Below are 19847 nucleotides of genomic sequence, written 5' to 3'. Positions count from 1 at the left end.
TAGTCAACGTTACAGTTGAAAACACCACGTCCAGTCTGGATTCGCAGAAACCTGGAATGCTCATGTTGAGATATACAGTCACTGTAGTAAAACTAGCTAGTAATCTCCACTCATCAATTCTAAGTTTGTTGGCAAGTGCTATCTAACCTAACCATATACAATGTGTGGGTTTCAATCTGCATCCCGCGTGTAACCGTAGGTAGCCACTAATTACATAGGCTATGGCTAACGTTGGCTAAGTTCACAAGAAAACAAAACTGACCACCAACCAAAAATATATTTTTTCTTTCCATTTCGAAAAGGATACTTGTTGGACGGATCTTTGTGTGGACGTATCGGGGGACTGGGACTCTTTCAGAAGCTGTAAAATTTGTTGAAGTCCTTGCTCGTCTGGTTTCCACTCATACTCCATCTTGGTTTGCTGCAATGAGATCAGACACAGAATGAAATTCGGTACAAAAACTGTGGATGACCTTCAGTTGAGAACATAATGCAATACACTGTAGCAGCTTTGCTGACACTTTACATTTTCACAGCGTTCTTGACTCCTTGAAACCCACCTCTTTTGTTTTTCTTATTGGAGTCGCTTACAACGATGTGAAATACATGGACAGGGGCCTTACAGCGTCGGAACATTCAGTTTTGCTACAAGCTGAACACATACGGAGTCATGGCGCATTTACAATCCTGCCCTGAAACTGAAGACATTTTCAGTGGGGTCCTAGCGCCTGTTGAGTTTCATCTGTAAAATTGAATACACCGCTAGTCGCAATTCCAGAAAAAAACAACTGTAGCCTATTTACTTCAGACCGACAATGTGAAGATCCACGTCTCATTTTAGAGCGCTTTAAAGTCAAATAATAGGCAATGTGAGTATTATGTTCATAGCTTATAGATTATTAAATAGGCCTGCATGTAGGTAGATAGATAGATAGATAGATAGATAGATAGATAGATATATCAAACTGGATCTATCTATAGTCAATTTGTTCACATCAATCAAGGTAAACTCTGGCCTATATACTTGAAATAAATTTGAAAAATCCTTGTAGTATTACACTATTATACGCCTTATGTCTCAATTAATTCTTGTGACACCTCATCATATTTCGAATGATTTTTAGCCTGTTACATCTCATGCTGAACTGTAGATGGGTTATCTATTTTTAAATCAATGCATTTTGTCCCATTGCTCTCGATATCTGTTGTATTTATCCTGTTTTGTGGCCTGTTTTGTTCTGGAGAGGGCAATGTAAAACAGACCTTCACTCTTCCTCTGAAAATCAAGGTTTAACCTCCTTCGGGAAAAGAGTATGCTAAGTGGGTACAGGATAATAGGTATAAATCATTCTGCACTAGTTACTGTCATTCATTTATGAACAAAGGAAATAGAAGTTATATGTCTCAAACTGTCAATAAAGCCCAATATAAATCCTTTGAGGGAGCAACAGTATGCGATGTATGATACCACATTAGCACATTCATCTATCGATAGCCATTAGCAGCAGGCATGTGTCATAAATCATAGGTGTAGACAGTGAATAAATATGTGGAATGCGGGGCATAAACAGCAGTGCTTCAGAATGTATTTTATTGTAGTGTTAGTGAAATGTGAGGTTTGTTTCTAAACATCAGCTGAAATGAACAAATGGACATAAAAGTGAAATAGGCCTACTGTAATATACATGCAATCACACATATTAGTGAACTGGATAGCATGTTAGCATTGTTCAGAGAGGAAGCCTGCAATTTATTTAAAGCGCAGGTTGAATTTATCATACCTCCTGGTAGAACATGTACTTCATGTTGCCTTTAGCACACAAAAGGCCATTTATCAGGTGCTTTCTGAATGACAATGAATTACATTTAAATCTTTAGACATCTGTATGATGCTTTTCTCTGTGTAAGAGAAAACAAAGATGAGATCTCAAGGTAACACCATGTGCTGTTTCAAATCAAATCAGTTAGTTAATGGATAAAAAATACTTATACTTATACTTATATACAAAACATATACAATGCCAGCATATGCCATCAATACACAAATGCATTATTATTACAGGATTAAGCTCACGGATTTATCATGATATTATTTGTGTTGTTTTTCCATTTAATTATCCCATTCACCAAAGCCAGAGTTGTTTTCAGGAAGAGAAGAATAAAATACAAGAGTGTCTTTGTGTCGTGGTTGTGTGATATTATAACAATCTTCAGCTGAGTATCAAGCAGGATGTTGTATTTTCTAAAAAGCTGGACTCTTCAACAGAAATGTAAAGCCTTTGGTTACAGAAGTGTAAATCCCCATATTCAGTACATATTCAGCTGCCAAAGTAACACATACACAAATACACCATGCAATTAAGCCCAAAACCTTTTTGCCCTTTGGCTTGCTGTATGTAAAACACACAAAAAAAAGTAGCATTTATATATATAGTCTGTCACGGTTTGTTTTTGATCAATATTAATTGATGATATTAAAATTTATAATCAATTGATTTGAATTGGTTTGAACTTGAGCACTTCTAACAGAATTGTGTCATTAAAAAATTATAATTTAACTGTTGCAAGATAGATTTAATTGATCCAAACAAGGTTTAGGGAGTTATCATTATGCAACTAAAATAAATTAATAATCCTTGCTGCTTTCATGTGGCTTGGATTTAAGCAATACAATAAATATGTAACAATATATTCTGCTAATGCGGCTAAAGGAAAAATATAAGGAATGTGATGGCCATTTCAGGGCCTTTGTCTACAAATGACTGTGAATAAGTGCAGCCCTCTGTTGCATTTGTTTAGAATTACTATCTATTTTAGCCATCAGTGGCAGTCACTGTGTGCACTGCCTTCTATATAGTCATCTGGCGTTGCCATGGTGACATCAAACTAGACGTTCTTGTTTTCTTTTCCTCTGCCTGGTACAGACAAAGACTTACCTGACAATCCATCGGGTCATTGCCTCTAAGATTTTCTTTTCTATTAATAAAAGCTTTTAAAGAAGGTGTACATTCATAATTAATTTGTGGGATCTGATATACAATAATGGGTATATGTATCAGAGTCATTAGGGGTGTTTTCCACTGATGTTTAATATACATTTGTACTAACAATGGTGCCAATTGTATTATATTTTAAATTGGATACTCGTCATAAGGACATTCCAGGTTTCATTGTATGTCAGGAGAGGGCGGGATTGGTGCACAGGGTAAGATAAGGGAGCCCTGTTGTTGCCAGGTTAGATATTAATGCAATGGAAATGGGTGCTTCTGCTTGTGAAATTTAGGACAGTTTATACGGAGAGCAAGAGGTCTGTGGACCATTTCTAAGGCAATGAGAGAGTCAGTGAAAGGTTTTGTTGTACCTCATGGGTATATACACCTGGCTAAGCTTGATCAAGATGGAGCATCATAGTTTGCACTGGGAATACCTGACTGTACTGTGCTGTTTCATAGCAGAACATGCTGTTTCAGATGAAAACAAAGCGGTCACTTTGAGGTCAATGTACAGAGAAATCACGACAGACAGTGCTGCTCAAAACAGCAATATTAGTGCCATCTGTCTAACAGTGTTTTGCATGAACATCAGTGCCCTCCTGCTTCAAAGAGGAAAGATTGTTACGACGATTAGCTTATCTACTTATAATGAGATTGGTAGGGTTTATACTCATGATAAAATGCTTTGCATGATTGCAATTCCTCTCCAGGAATACTGATGAAAGACTGTGTGCATTGTATTAATGCGATCAGCCTGTTATCTGCAGCTCTGTAAATCCGGGGGAAAAAATCTCAAGAAGCGTTGCACCTTGGGTACTGTGTCTGTTTCTGAATGCACTACAATTACTAAAATTTCTGTGGTAGTTTGCCAGGACTGAGAGGTTTAAAGGTCATGAGGCCCCTGAGGAGGCAAATGAGAGGGCACTGACCACCACCTCACATCACAGCACAAACATGCGTGTGGAGAGGTGTGGGGTATAGAGCGCATGTCTAGCGTACCTGTTCCAGTCTGAGTCCTTCCACTGTAGACAGCGTTCAGTTCCTGACATTACCCATCATGACAAGCCATCCCAAGGTGTAATTATGATTGATGCACAGTATAGTGTGAAGCAGGTCAAGCTTATGATGGTGATCTTAACACACTGATCCACATCTGTGCTTCACTCATGATAACAGACATCGAAATGATTCAAACTGTGATGAATAAGAAATAATGCCATAGGATTTGTCATTACTGGTTCTAGAGTTTTTTAAGGCAGGAGCCAAGTGAGCAAAATTCTAGAACCAGTAATGACAAATCCTATGGCATTATTTCTTATTCGTCACAGTTTGAATTCTTTCCATGTCTGTTGGGTGGGAAGAAAAAGGGACTGTCATAGACAAATAATATAAGCAATTTCAGATATAATTATAATTGCTGACTTATAACCATTTATTTAAGTAGATATAAGTCAGTAATTATATCTGAAATAGCTTATATTATTTATGTTTATTTGATTAAAAGAATAATGATTTCAAAGCTTTAAAATTGATTCAATATTTTCCAGGGTAAAAATGTTAAGGGAATAAAATCAGGGTTAGGGTTTTTGGAGTGTAAGCACCGTCAGAGTCTATGACAGTCCCTTTTTCTTCCCACCCATGGTATCTGTCATATGAGTCTAATTCCGTTTGGCTGCCCTGCGCTCTGTATCAGTCACTCCTGCTGGCACTTCAGCAGCATTCATTTGTGTGGCTTCCTGTCTGGAATTGAAATGTTCTCACCTTGTCCACCACCTGCCTCCAAAGTACCCTGAGATGTGTTTCTTTCACAGACTCCTGCCTGCTCCTCACGTGCTTCCACACAGGGGATGGGATTCATAATGCAGCAGTCTGAGTCTGTTGAGTGTGTGTGTGTGTGTGTGTGTGTGCGAAAGAGAGTGAGATAGACAGTGAGAAAGAGATAGATGGAGAAGGAAAGGGAATATTAAAAGCAGACTGATGACGAGCTTGCCTTGACTGGCTTTAGAAACAGAAATAATATGATGAGTCATCTCTGACAATCTCTGAATTGAGAGGCTGGTGCGTCAGAGAGAGTCGAGCCTGAGAGGACAGAGAACACTCATTGAGATATTCTGACTGATCGCATTTTAAGTGCTGCCTTGAATAGGAATATATGGGCGACGTTTACCTCCTGAGACCCAATACCCAAGTATTTACATGTTTCTCTCTTGGATGACAAAACTATTTTTATTAAATGTCTCTTGTAGTCCCTTGTATGTTTCAGCATTGCGGAATATATTGTATGGTTGTTAAGTTTAAGAGCCCAGAGACTCATGTCCTCTGTGGGAGACAAAAATGAAGGGTCTCAGGAGGATATACAAACAATTGACAACAAATTATTTAATACATTTCTGAAACAGACTTGAATTTGATGGAAATAGAAACTACTGAGAGCCTATATCCATATCCACTCTATAAATAAGACAATAAACATTTTGCACAGGGCCCTTTAACATGGGGCGACATGGCTCAGGCAGTAAGAGCAGTCGTCTGGCAGTCGGAGGGTTGCCGGTTCGATCCCCCGCCCGAGCTGTGCCAAAGTGTCCCTGAGCAAGACACCTAATCCCCAAATGCTCCTGACGACCTGGTCGGTACCTTGCATGGCAGCCAATCGCTGTGAGTGTGTGTATGAATGGGTGAATGAGAAGCATCAATTGTACAGTGCTTTGGATAAAGGCGCTATATAAATGGCAACCATTTCACCATTTAATCCTAAATCTGTTAATAATGACAAAAAGAAACAATATCCTGGAGTAAGGCAACATTTGTCCAATGAATAAAAATACTGCGATGGTGTTTGATAGAGGAAACTTGACGTGCAATAAGTAGCAGTCCATCACACTATGTTGGAATGCACCAGCCGGAGGCTTGCTGAGTGCCAGTGCATTCTGCTGATGACCAGCCTTTCCAACAGATCCTGCCCACATTCCACTGCACTGCATCTGAGCTTTCATTGGAGCACCCACGTCCCAGCCCTTCCATTGGATGAGCTTAATCTCAGAGAAACACGAGATGTCACCCAAAGACTGAGTTGCAAGAGGCGGGGAAAGAAAGAGGCAAAAGGCACTTGAGCAAGGCCAACAGTGTGAGTCTGAGGTGGCTAGCTTCTGTGCGTGCTTATCAGCTACAGCAATGCCAATCAGACACTTGGTGATGTTTTTTTTATTTTTGATAACTACTTTTGATTGAATTTCACAATAAAACATACACACAAACACACATACACACAATCACAGCAATACACACATAGAGTTTGAACCTTATGAATGATACAGAGTATAGTATTTAACAACAATAAGATGATTTGTGGAAACAATGAGTGATACATTATAATATATAAAATAAATGCATCACCCAATAATGTCTTTAACAAAAAATAATAGCTCTTGTCCAGTTACAAATTGTTGCTGCCTTCACTTTGTGGAGTCTAGCTGTTCCAAAACAAGAATATCAAACCGACACTTGATGGTTTAAATAGACATAACACAGCTCATAATATCTTCCCCCCTCTCTCTCTCTCTCTCTCTCTCTCTCTCTCTCTCTCTCTCTCTCTCTCTCTCTCTCTCTCTCTCTATGTGTGTACACTGAGCACTGGGTCATTAGATGCATCACATGCTTTGTTCAAATTTCAAGGAAATTAAAGGACAAAACACTGATGAATTTTCTTTGTTTTTCCTTTCCTTCATGATTATATTTTGTTAACTCATGCAGCTTGGGAAACACAAAGCATCAAAAGCATGATTGCAAATTACTGATTGTTTATGGAGATCTGGCCAAAAAAAAATCACCTGAACCAGTCCCAATCAGTCCATATTGCTCATGGCACTCCCTTAACAAGTCACATACTGATTGTCTATATGATTATATTATTGTATCTGTAAATGTATGCAAAAATAATTGCAGGTAGAAACTCTTACATTGAATTACACTCGTTTCTCACACTGTTTTGGTCCTGCTTCCTGCATGCTAGTCGGACATTCAAAATCATTGTTTTGGCATGCCAGAATGTTCTGCCAGGGTAATATCTCTGTCCAGGACAGAACACTGCACAATAAACAACCAGACAACCAAAGAGCTTAGTGCTTGACCTGGATCAAAAGGAGTAAACCGTAATTTCAATGATTAATAGGCACACCATTTCTTTAGCTTGCAAGAACAGTTAATTATGTAGATGTGCTGTATATTTAGTTGCACTCATCGCTGATTCTCAAATAAATAGATAATAGGGAAATAGATCAGACAGATTTTATTATTATTATTTTTTAAATATTTTACAGCTATCTATAAAGAGGGAGATAAGAGAAACAAGGCCCAAACAATTCAATAATTCAGCCTTTTCCCGGACTAGAAGAAATGTCTGCAGCATATTGTGAAATCAGTTTGCCTGTAAAAAACCGCCTCATGCAAACACTAGAGGGCACTTCTGTGCCTCCTCTGTCACTACTGTTAGTGAATACCCATAGAGTTAGTGTTGTGAAGAGAATGACACTCCAGTAATGGCAACAACAGAAACGTACAGGAAATATGTACAAATATTCTAGCATTATCCACCCATGAATAGCATGAGTTTACCCTGCTGGAAACATTATCATTTCCCTGGTAGGGGATGACATTTACAGCACAATGCTAGTGTTTTGAGCAGCCAGCAGAGAGCTCATGGGACAGAGCCCTGAAGTGGCTGTGGGGGACAGCAGCAAAGGCCACCAGTGCAGCGGGGCTGTAGTTTGTCATCCTGTCAATCACTCGCAGCCAAGGCAACACCAACCTGTCAATCAAAAACATGGCTTCCACAACTAACACTACACTGTCAATTATGACACCCCGCCCCCCCCCCCGTCCCCCCCCGTTCCCCCAACCCCCCCACACACAGTGCATCACAAGTGACTTGCAGATAAGTATGAAATAGCATTTTTGGAATGTGCTCCTTCATACTTTCTGGGCAAAGTGATTGCTGCTGTTGACAAACTACAATAGCAAGAAGCAATGAAATCTCTGCAGGCACGACCTCTGATGGGAATCCAAATTTGTGGATTCAGATGCTGCAGCACACATCCCATTTCTTTTTCCTGGAGGCCAACAAATCAGAGTTTCGAAGAGAAATGGAGGAGATGTCTATCTGGAGTTTCCTTGTTTTTCTGCAGGAAGGCATAGGCTTGTTGACTTCCTCTCCCCTCCCTTCCTTCCTTCTTTTCCGAAGGTACTCATCTGAAAAATGAGAACAAAGCGATTGTTCCTGTTCTCTTTCTTGGGCCACTTCAAACGTGGTCCGAGGGCCGGCGGGTTCATTGTCAGGAGCGCAAGGCCAGCGGCAGGTACGTCTGCACGAAGACGCGGGGCATCTGCAGCGGTGAGTGTCTGCGTCTCCAGCACCCTGCACTCAGGCTCAGAGCACTCCCTGAAGCATGCACACAGGCCAGACCGTGAGTCTACATTACCTATGTATGTGCAAACCTGCACATTGGCAAATGCATGGTGTAGGAAGAGTGGAGTTCTGATTGCAGAAGGGAAACTATACAGCTACACAACAAAATGATCAGTGTAAAATGGACTAGAATACTTATAACTGTAAAAAAGGACATGCAGTCCCTATTGGACACATATGAACATTATTCGAGGTCACAGGTTTGATTCCTATTGCTGTTATACTCTTGAATACAGTACCTTGCCTGAATATTAATAGTGACTCTGTATGTGTTATATACGTATAGGTTATTTATAATATGATAAATGATATGCTAAATACAGATGTATTGAGTGGTTTTATTTCTGCTGTCATTTTCTTTGTTTTTTGCAAAGACATTAATTCAATTATGTCCAAATTTAGATGGAACATATTGTATCTATGTGTGTCAATGTGAGTGTGAAGAGGTGGAATTTCACTTCCAGTGGCAGGAAGCTGCAAGTCAGCAGGCAGTGAACTGAAAGTGTGAATGTGTGTGATATTCATTCAGGGAATTAATTGCATTAATTGCACATGCTTGCAAATTATATACCATATGTTATACTGGTTACAGGACTCTTAAGATGTGATTTGTTATTTGTGATTTCCCAAGGTCAAGTACTGCAGAAATGCTCTCGAGAAATGTATTGGGTGAATCTATAAACTGTATTTGAAAGCAATGCGTTTTCAACATTGGCTAAATAAACTGATGGAGGATATTGATTGAGCTAGGCAACCAAGCTCCAAGGTGTTGATTTGTTCACAACCTGCATGACATAAATTCTTATTTTTGTGTCTTATATAATCTTTGGGGAAATTAATGTGTTTCAATGATTTTACAAACTGATGAACATTTATCCTCCTAAGACCTGGCAATCCATTGCTGTCCGTTGTAGGGGACATGAGTCTCTGGCCACACTGTGAAGAACCATATGTTCCACTATGCTGAATACAACATTCAATAGAAATAAAGTAATAATTATTTTTGAAAATATTTTTACTGCAAGGTTCTGTCATCTAAGATCATTGTATTATGTCCAGGTACTTAACCTTTTTTATACTCGATCTCAGGAGGATATTAGTCCGTTTGAAAATATCCCTTGGAAAGCTGAGTAAACGTAGGCAAAACAGAGCTGTTACACTCTTGCTCCCTTGTACCTTCAAGTGGAAGGATCTGCCCTAGGAACCTCGACACATTTGATAAACTTGTAAACACTGTCTCCTTCAGGAAGCAGTGGGGATAGCTCCTGCCAGCTGAAATATCAAAGTCCTGAACATGTCACTTTCAGTAACCTATGTGAATGTCTTTGAAAACATATAGTTAACAGCCTGTCTTGGCTGATAGGGCAGTCAGAACTCCTGCTACTTGGTCTGTCTTTAACCAAAACAAAAGAGAAATGTCCCATTCACGTCTGTTCAAAAAACCATTAGACCAAGGGGTGGGAGCATAAGGATTTTCATGTTTTTATTTATAGCTGTTGTTGATGACACTCGACATGGTGTGAGCAATGGCTTATATCTGCAATGTAGATTGTTAAAGTATTTCACATTTCATATCCAGAATGAGCTTCTGAAGAGCCTCAGAGACCCTACCTTTGAAAAGCGTTAAGAGCTCTTCTTCACATTGAAACAGAGTAAAGGTGAGAGAGTAGCTGGGCAACAAGTTTGAAATTACAGTTGAGGTAAATATACAGGTGTATATGCTTCTTTGGAATATACATTTAAACATATAACCATTTGTGATTGTATTGTCTGCATACACACATTCACATAATGATGAATGTGTTCAGAAGCCTTTAAATTGAAATTACATTTCAGGCAGCAAAAGGCACTAAAACAGGAGCCACACTGTTCCTGTAAATGCAAACTGTAGAAATGTGCAAGATGAAATTATTTTTCAATGAAACTATGAATTTAGCTCATAATCTGTCCCATCTGAGCTCGGTGGCTTCATTGTTCCTCATTCTATATGTTTAGTTCACCCAGCCTCTCTTTATTTGCATATTAAAGAAACAGTATGTAGAAATAAAAGGTGCAGGTGTCAAATTAGGGGAAATTAATCAACTTCCACAAAGGTTGTTTCCTTTTTCTTCTTTTCATTTGGCAATAGTTCCTGGTATTCTTTCAACAGTTCATGAATTACTACAAGGAATAGCCAAAGATACCAGTGGTACTGAGAGCCTCTTGATCCTTCTTTTACATTTTCTTGGACATAATAATAATAATAATAATAATAATAATAATAATAATAATAATAATAATAATAATAATAATGCTTTTACACATGTTTATTAAGATCTGGGTATAAATTATAGCATGACAGTAATGAAGACTTTGGTAACCATTTTGATAGCTTTTCTGGCCTCCAGTGGCAAAAACAGGTAAAATACAACATAAAAAAATATTAACATTATGATACATTGTTTGGTGCATTACCAACCCTGCCTTATTAGAGAAATGGACACTAGCATGGAAAATGCTGTGATACTGTAAAATGTTGATCTGAGAGCAAAGGAAAGGAGAAATGTTCACCCTTCCATCCAGGTGAAAATGAAAACAGAGTAGTTTCCCACAGAGAAACGAAAATCCAGATTGGTTTGTCAGGGACAGAGTGAGGGAGACAGAGGTGAGCTCGTCTCGGGGTAGTTCCTCTTTAGCGGTGAACTGCTGTGAGCGGATCCCTGTTTGGACTGGGATTGGAGAAGTAGCTGCTGGTGCAGGCGAGAAAGTGAACACCACTTCTGGGCCCTTATGACTCAGCGGCTGCTTGGCCTTCAAGAGAAAAATCATCACCTTTAAGACTGAAAGAGACTGCCAAGTCTTACTCCCAGAGTGGGCTATGAGAAGAGAACTGAACTGAGCTTGGGGTAAAACACACAATTAACACTTTATAAAAAACATATATTAAGTACAGAAATAGGTTCTTAAACTATTGATAGATAACATTGAGCTATGTGATCTATTTATGCAACAGCGTTCAGAAGAAGTCAAGCATTCTGGTCTTTGTGCGCACTTCAGACAGACAGAGTCTTCTAGTTCATTAGTGATGTAGTGATCTAATGCATTTTGTTTATTTTTCAGTTAGACCATGGAGCCAGACGTGATGCAGGTGGTGAGAGAGAGGAGCCCACACAGTGCTGACCTGAGCCCAGCCCTGGGCCACAGCCACTGCCTGAAGCCCTTCCCCCTATTCATCAAGCCCCAGAGGCTGCCTCCGCCACGGGACTTCTTCAACAGCTTCCTCCCCTTCAGTCCCCAGCACCACCTGGGGTACGAGCGCCTCCACTGCATCTCTGAGGGAGGCTCTCGCAAGCGCAAAGGGCCCCCCTTGAAGGTAACCCCCCAGGACCACCAATCCCCAGACCAGCTGGAAGAGGAACGCCAAATTAAAACCGTGAACCTCGCCCATGTCCCTTACCCTGTTCCCCAACCCATCTCCGATCCGCTTCCAAAGTACACCCCCCAGATGATCGATCTGAGCAGGCTCCAGCTCTACAGGACTCTCGACAGGTTGAATAGCATTCAAGTGAAGCAGGAGCTGGTCAGCCATGACAGGGCGTGGCCACCAGCCCGCTCCCTGATGCACCCGCCCCCGTACTTCCCTCCCCTCCACCCCGGCCTCGTCCCCTTCCCTTTCTTCATGCCCGGCCCTGCCATGCACCTTCCCCCGCGAAGCTTCTACCAGAGGGAGGCCTTGGGCCGCCATCGAGGGGGCCCGGGCGGCAGGCCGGGGGGCCTGGGGCCCATGGAGAAGCTGGGTATCAGCGTCCACATCGACGACAGCTACTACGTGGACGTGGGCGGCGAGCAGAAGCGCTGGAAGTGCCGCATGTGCGAGAAGTCCTACACCTCCAAGTACAACCTAGTGACCCACATCCTGGGCCACAGCGGTATCAAACCCCATGGCTGCGGCCAGTGTGGCAAGCTCTTCAAACAGCTGAGCCACCTGCACACACACATGCTGACACACCAGGGCGCCCGCCCACACAAGTGCCAGGTGTGCCACAAGGCCTTCACCCAAACCAGCCACCTGAAGAGGCACATGATGCAGCACAGCGACGTCAAGCCCTACAGCTGCAGGGTGTGCGGCCGTGGCTTCGCCTACCCCAGCGAGCTCAGGGCCCACGAGGTGAAGCACGAGAAAGGCCAGGAGAACGTCTGCGTGGAGTGCGGCCTGGACTTCCCCACCCTGGCCCAGCTCAAGAGGCACCTGACCAGCCATCGAGGCCCCACGGTGTACAGCTGCACCGACTGCGAGAAGACCTTCCAGTACCCCAGCCAGCTGCAGAACCACATGATGAAGCACAAGGACATCAGGCCCTACATCTGCAGCGAGTGTGGCATGGAGTTCATCCAGTCACACCACCTCAAGCAACACACGCTCACCCATAAGGTAGGCTAGCCTGAGCCTGGCTCCATTAGCCTGCCATGCACATAACAGCTTCCTGCCTTGTAATACAGACTCATTGATCCATAGAGGAAGGGTGGACAGAGATCCATTTGAAAATGTTTTACAGCGTGATTATGATTTTTTATTGACAATGCTTTGTTGAAATAGAAGGCATAATGTTTTAGATGCAATGGTTATTTCTGTATATACACAAGGACCAACAGACTATAAAGGTAATGAACATATATAATCCAACAACAACATTTGGGGGCGCTATTTTGTTTCATTGTTTTTGTAAGAGCCAGCATTAAACAGAATAGAAATCTATTAACCGGAATCAGCACAGGAAAACACTGAGCCATAAAGTCACTTTTATTGGCAAAGACAATACAATATTTATAGCTGTGTGTAATTGTATATGTAGCTATGCCCCTTGCATATTGTATATTTGTAATCATAATTTGCTTATAGGCCTAATAAGCATAGTCATCAGGCATAGCAGTGTAGGACCATTCTGATCCAAATACACAACCTGCAGTAATGTTACAGGAACCAAAGCAGTGACAGTTGCCAGCAGGCTTGTTTGTAACAGGAGCCATTTTCTGACCTCCAGATCGGGAAGTCACTCACAAAACAGACCACAATCGCACAGTACTCCACACGGGGGAACATGTGCAGTTTCAAATCAGCCCTTGTAAGCCCTCAATATTTTTCTGCCTTTGTGAAATGCCTCAGTGCCCACGGTGGTATGTCCTGAGCCCTCAGTCTAACCTGTGTCTGTGGCAGGGGGTAAAAGAGCACAAATGTCGGATTTGCGGACGGGAGTTCACCCTGCTGGCCAACATGAAGCGCCATGTCCTGATTCACACCAACATCCGTGCCTACCAGTGCCACCTCTGCTTCAAAAGCTTCGTCCAGAAGCAGACCCTCAAAGCCCACATGATCGTCCACTCCGATGTCAAGCCCTACAAGTGCAAGGTCAGCCATACTTTGACTGTCCAATTAAATATGTAGAAAGAAGGTTGAAAAAGTAACTGCCTGTTTTTTTTTGGTCTCTGGAAACATATGAGTGATAGTCAACACACTTTTCCCCAGCAGTAGAAATGACAAACTCCATTTACATGGCAAACTCCCCGGCCAACCTAACAATTCATCTTACACTGTGACATGGGACACACATAGTGCACACTTTAAAGTGTAAATATGCGGGTGGAATTGGGATATATTCATAGCGAAAGCCGCAGCTGTTCAGGGTGGGTCCCTGACTTGCAGTGGGAGGGGTAAGACGATGACCAGATAGCTGCGTTTTGGCACGGAGCGACTCCTCGGTCGAAGGAAGGATATCGCTGCACAAACTGCCCGAGTAACAATGGCTCTCGTGTCCCCCGAGAACAGGGCTCGCAAATAGATTTCATCTCGCTTTCTCTTGCACTTGGGAGAACTTCCTGTTTTCTCACGGTCCTTTCGGACAGTTTACAGTCCCTCTCTCCTCCTGGAGGAAAGGAACACCCTGGCTAAAAAGAATGCAGAGGAAGGACAGCACAGGAGTGCACTTCCCAGCTCTCCCCTGGCCTGTCTGCCTCCAGCTTCCTCTCACTCATTCATGACCGACACCCACCCCCAGAGCCAGACACCAAGGCTCTGTGGAGAGAAGATGCACACACACAAGCGTGGCATGTGCACAACATATTACAGTGTGTAGTTTACACAAGCGTTGAGCTCTTGCCCTTTCTTGAATGTTAGTTAAAAGCTGCAGCTTTGAAATACAAGAGTAGAATGGTAGAATACAGTAGAAGAAACAGTATATGAAGGCCTAAGCCCCAATGTTATAAGTACTGCTGGCTTTAACTGACATATTTCACACGCACTAACAATTAATCGGCCATTTCATTCCCAAACATTTGCTTTGCTGAAATGTTGATTTTGTCTTTCCACAAGCGCCTTGCATGTTATAGCTCAGTTCATCTGTAGCCACCACAGGCCCTTCACTGCACTCCCTCTGTGTCACAGCTCTGTGGGAAGGAGTTTAACAGAATGCACAACCTGATGGGACACATGCACCTGCACTCGGACAGCAAGCCCTTCAAGTGCCTGTACTGCGCCAGCAAGTTCACCCTGAAGGGCAACCTGACCCGTCACATCAAGGTCAAGCACGGCGTCCTGCAGAGAGGGCTGAGTGCGTGGGGTAAGGCCTGGGCCCGGAGCGGCCATGCTGCACACAGGACATTCTGTCCCGCGTAAGGGGCGGACAAAGCAGGATTTAAAACCAGGATGACTATAATATTGAACAAAACATAACCATAAATGTTTTTTAAGCATTCGTTGATATTTGTTGTGAAAAAGGCAACAATGCATTGTGGTTGGATTCCTCATAACACCACTTAAGTTTTAGCTATTAATGCTATGGACAATTAATAGACATATTAATGATATGTATAGTATGCATTTTAAAGATAGAATCTTTAAAATGCCTGAAATACACTTGAAAGACTGGATTTTAGTTGGAATCTGCCCCTTAGACCATATGTTACAGATCGGGCCTCTCCCACATTAATCACAGTTACCCAGCCACAAAGTGCCAAGTAATCTATGGTCTGTTCACTCTGACTGCATCAATCTATCTCATAATATGAATTATCCAAGAGCCATTTTAACTGCTGAAAGGATTAGTGATGTGAGACAATATAATGAGGTGGGAGTTCTCATTAATAAATAAGGAGATAATGTATTTGCTGAACAGTCACATCCAATTCATCTTATGCGGAGATCTTGTGTGATATGAGCTAAAGAAAGGGAGCAGATCAACCATGCTGCAAATATGCCAGCGTTAACAAAATACATGGACATGGAAAGTGCCCATTGATTGTATGTGGTAATAGAATAATAGAACATAATATATGAAGGTGACTGACCATACCCCCAGTGCACAGGAAACCATGGCTAAACTTTATGCCATCACTGAGAATACAGTAGAGTAGAACAAATGTAATGTTGAGTTGAAGCAGTTATTATGATTCTTTTTCCTGGAAAACACAGCTCAGTAGAGCCATAAAAGCACTCAACCAGAAGGAGTACAGTTGTTTGGCTGAGTATAAATATGAATTGCAAACCATTAAAAACCCAAGAGGGGCCACCTCATCCCAGCAAATTGAGTCCCTGTTCCCTGCCGTGTCTGCGCAGGGTTCCGGCGTCGAGGAAGGTACCACTTCTCCAAGCTGGGTCTCATCAGCCACTTCAGCCAGGAGGAGCCCTTTGACCTTTCCCAGAAGACCATGCTTCGGCTGTCCCGGTCTGCCAGGGGGAGTGTGTGCGAGGAGGAGGACAGGATGAGCCAGTACAGTCTGGAGGAGGACGGCCGGGGCGAGCAGCCCTTCCTCCCTGACGGGCAGACCCACGGCCAGGGCCTCGGCCGTCCTGAGGGGCCCGTGTCCAGAACAGAGACAGGCCAGCAGGAAGCGGTGGAGCCCAGTGAGCAGGTAGGGAAAGTGGAAGCACAGGGAAAGCAGAAGTGCTACCAGGGCAGTGAGGAGTGTTTGTACGAGGGATATGAGGGCCAGCAGAGTCTTGCTTCTCCAGAGGACGTCAACGCAGAAGGCAGTGTCGGGAACCGAGACGCTAGCTGCGAAAGTGAAAGGGCATCTCTGAGCTTGTGAAGTCTTCACATTTCAAACTTAAATGTCTTGATTTTAGCTGTGAACAATGATGCAATGACATATTATTATTATTACTGCAGTATGATGTGATTGGCTTGTTTGGCTGTAATGTAGGAGGGAAGGGAACATATCTGTATGAAGGGACAGAAAAACGCTTACTGACATGCGAATGCATATGAAATTGTATTAATATCTGGGGCCAATGGCTTAAAATAGGATATCAGTGAAATGATGTGTGCGATTTGAAGCACATGAATAATATATTTCCATTCAATGTTGGGTATGATTTTGTGTTTAACACAATAAATATTGTATATTTTTATAATGTATTTAAAATCCAGTCATATTTCTCAAATTACCATGTCAATGAAAAATTATATTTTTATGCTGACTGATACTTGCTTTTTTTTTTTTTTTACTGATGTGTAGTAAAAATTCTCTTCCAAATGTACAGACCATGATGATCAAATAAAATTGCATTTATAAGCCAAAATGCCATGCTCTGAAATATGTGACAATATGCGTTACTTTTATCTTCATTTCTGTGGCTAGATGGATTACATATTGTTTAGAAAAGCCTCTGTGTTCATTTCACGAGCAAACATGAATATCAAGACCTCATATCTTGTTTTCAACTATGCAATGCAACTATAGACTTGAAGCCTAACTATTTATTATTTATACAATACCATAATGGGCAGAAATACACAGGGGAAGATGACAAGGACAGTGGATGTGAGATCAGTAAGAAGAAGCCTTCAAGTAAATCTTCAGTAATTCAATGGAAAATGGAGAGAGGGAGAGAGAGAATGAAAAAGAGAAGGAGAGAGAAGGAAAGAGAGTGAGAGAGGGAGAGAGAAAGAGAAAGAGAGAGGGAGGGAGAGAGAAAGGGAAAGAGAGAGAGAGGGAGAGAGAAAGAGAGGGAGAGAGAACGAAAGAGAGCAAGAGAGAAAGAGAGAATGAGAGAGAGAATATTAAGATAGAATATGAGGATATTACAAGCAGGGCTGGATTTAGAAACAGAAATAATATGATGAGTCATCTGTGGTTGACAATGGCATGCAGTGTGAGCAGAGGCTGGGGCCTGTGAGGCATCGCGCAGCTGACAGTGGGGCAGACTGACCTCATCCTGCAGCCTCCAGCGTCTCTGCTCAAAAACATCTACTGCCAAGCCTTCTTTCTGTTTTATTTCACTTTCCTCTGAAGAACCTTTAAACAGAGCACATTTAGATTAAAAAAAAGATAATATATAAATATGCACCCTGCTGTAAAATGTCCAGCAACCAGCTGTTTCAAAACATAGCTTAAGCTGTTTAATTTCAGCAGGGTATACTTGCATCTGTATTTGTATATGAAACTAATGATCGAATAAAAAAGTAATTAAAAGCAAATCAAATAAAATGTAATGTTAATTCATTGTTACCACTTACATCTCTACATCTGCTAATAATTGTATGCTGTATAAGACAATATGCAGTACTGTTCAAAAGTCTCTTTTTAATATAAAGTTGGTCTTAGATATTTTGATATAGTTTTCTGCATGAATGTGTTCAAACATTAATTTTTAAAATTTCTTTTGCATTTTGTTAAATAAAGTAACATATTAACTTATAGACCACTTTTCAAATAAACTTGATCAAGGCTATCTGGGATAGCCTGGAGAGCCAGACGCAAACAAGTGGGTAAAACCGACCTGTATGCAGTTGTAAAAGCCAAGGGTGGGAACAACTAATATTGATTTTATTTAGTTTGTAACTGTTCACTGCTCTACATAGTAAATAAAAAATATATATTTAAAACTGTTCATTTCATTGTTTTTGAAACAATCTTTGCTTTATGGATTTTTTACATGTGCCCAAGACTTTTGCACAGTACAGCACTGTACATTTTTTATATTTGTAAGCCCCTGTGCATACTGTATATGAATGCCTGCCAAATGAATGGACATTAATGTATTACATTATATTTATATCTATTGTCCCGCTGTATGAGAGGGGGAAATCGTCTGTGTAATAAAGATCCAGGGTAATAGAAATTGGTATTCCTTTGCTCAAGCCTGGATTATGCAGATGCAGATGCAGGGTATATTAAAGTTGTGGGCAGAGGGAACATTATGTTCACAGACAAATGAGGCCATAGTCTGCCTCGGATAAAATGCAAAGGATTTGAAATTTTCTTGCAGCCAAGTAGCAATTTTCACCTCACTCGACTTAGCTGTCAAGACATATTAGGAGAGATTTTATGTAATGCTGCATTTTTTCAGTTGAACTTATTAAAAGCATATTCTCTTTTTATCTGGCTATGTAGGGCTGATAGAGACAGAGTGACAGAATTAAGGTGTGCCTGGGCCCAGTTCACTGGCTGCAGAGGGGGTCTTGGGTCTGCATAACCACCCGCCATATTTCCTCCCTCTGAAAGAAAACAATGCAGAAGGATGGGTGATTGTGAACACACGGGCTCCCTTTCTTCTCAGAATTAAAGTGCAATTCCCAAGTTTCAGCTCACAAAGGAGAGGAAGAGGGAGTGAGAATGTCTCTCTCCTCAAACAGGGTTTCAGCTCAGTGGGTGTCCTAGACAAGCACACTTTTAACTATTGTATAAATCTGTGATAAATGTTTTCATTTTTGGATGGGTGGGGAGAAGCGAATGTTCTGACACTTCAGCAATATTGCCACAAATAAGCTTGGAGAAAAACAACATAGACAAGCTTCAGTCAAAATGTCTCGCTTTTATTGGCTACACAGATGTACTTTATAACACTGGTACCTGTGCAAGCTGAACTGCAGCTGTGAACCAGTGACTATATTACACTCCCAGAGCACAAGAGCTTGTGCAAATCAAAGGAAAAGCTAATGTCTTACCTGGAGTATCACTGGAGCTAACAGTCACCCAAACCTCCCAACCCCGGCAGACTTAAAGCAACTCTTCCCCTAGAGCAACAAAGCCAACTACAGTGGACTCCAGAATTATTGGCACTCATAATAAAAATGAAGAAAGGATCCATATAATAACACTGACAATTATCTATATGTTATCTTCAAACACATGGGAAAATTATACATTTAATTTCCATTAATTTACTCTCATTTTTCAATGTTCTCTATTCAGCCAAAGAACTGTCAATTCAGAAGATGGTAATTGACCATCACAAGTCAGGTAATGGGTACCAAAAAAAAAAACGGTTAAACAACCACTTAGCACTGTAAGGGAAATAATAAAAAGGTGTTAAACATATGGAATGGTTGCAAACTTGCCAGGAAGAGGACGCAAGTGCATTTTATCCCCACGGACGGTGAGGAAGATGGCGAGGGAGGCCATAAAGAATGCACAGT

At 41.5% G+C, this 19847-nt stretch overlaps 2 protein-coding genes across 6 annotated transcripts in view; one reads left to right on the top strand and one right to left on the bottom strand.

The window, feature by feature from the left end:
* Positions 1-684, bottom strand: part of tnpo1 (transportin 1) — a 43043-nt gene extending 42359 nt beyond the window's left edge. For all 3 annotated transcript variants that reach the window (XR_009710130.1, XM_061262601.1, XM_061262602.1), the window contains exons 1-2: positions 561-684; positions 308-421 (exon numbers count right to left, since the gene is read on the bottom strand). Coding sequence is in view for 2 of the 3 variants with exons in the window: in XM_061262601.1 (XP_061118585.1) it covers positions 308-412 (105 nt within the window). In the remaining variant the exon portion in view is untranslated. The remainder of the gene's footprint in view (positions 1-307; positions 422-560) is intronic.
* Positions 685-8275: 7591 nt separating this feature from the next.
* Positions 8276-17008, top strand: znf366 (zinc finger protein 366). Of its 3 annotated transcripts, none has more exons than XM_061263386.1 (6): positions 8276-8379; positions 11554-12865; positions 13476-13556; positions 13649-13840; positions 14873-15047; positions 16043-17008. In XM_061263386.1, exons 2-6 carry the CDS (start codon positions 11561-11563, stop codon positions 16513-16515), a joined length of 2226 nt encoding a protein of 741 aa, XP_061119370.1. In that variant the 5' UTR covers positions 8276-8379; positions 11554-11560; the 3' UTR covers positions 16516-17008. The 3 variants fall into 3 exon arrangements, with proteins under 3 accessions (XP_061119370.1, XP_061119372.1, XP_061119371.1); XM_061263387.1 differs by having other exon boundaries at positions 8303-8379; positions 11558-12865; XM_061263388.1 differs by lacking the exon at positions 13476-13556.
* The last annotated feature ends 2839 nt before the right edge of the window (positions 17009-19847 follow it).

The sequence above is a fragment of the Conger conger genome, chromosome 12 (genome assembly GCF_963514075.1).
Source record: "Conger conger chromosome 12, fConCon1.1, whole genome shotgun sequence".
NCBI classification, from domain to species: Eukaryota; Metazoa; Chordata; class Actinopteri; order Anguilliformes; family Congridae; genus Conger; species Conger conger.
The sequence above is the reverse complement of the archived record's forward strand: the minus strand, read 5'-3'. Positions and strand labels throughout refer to the sequence as shown.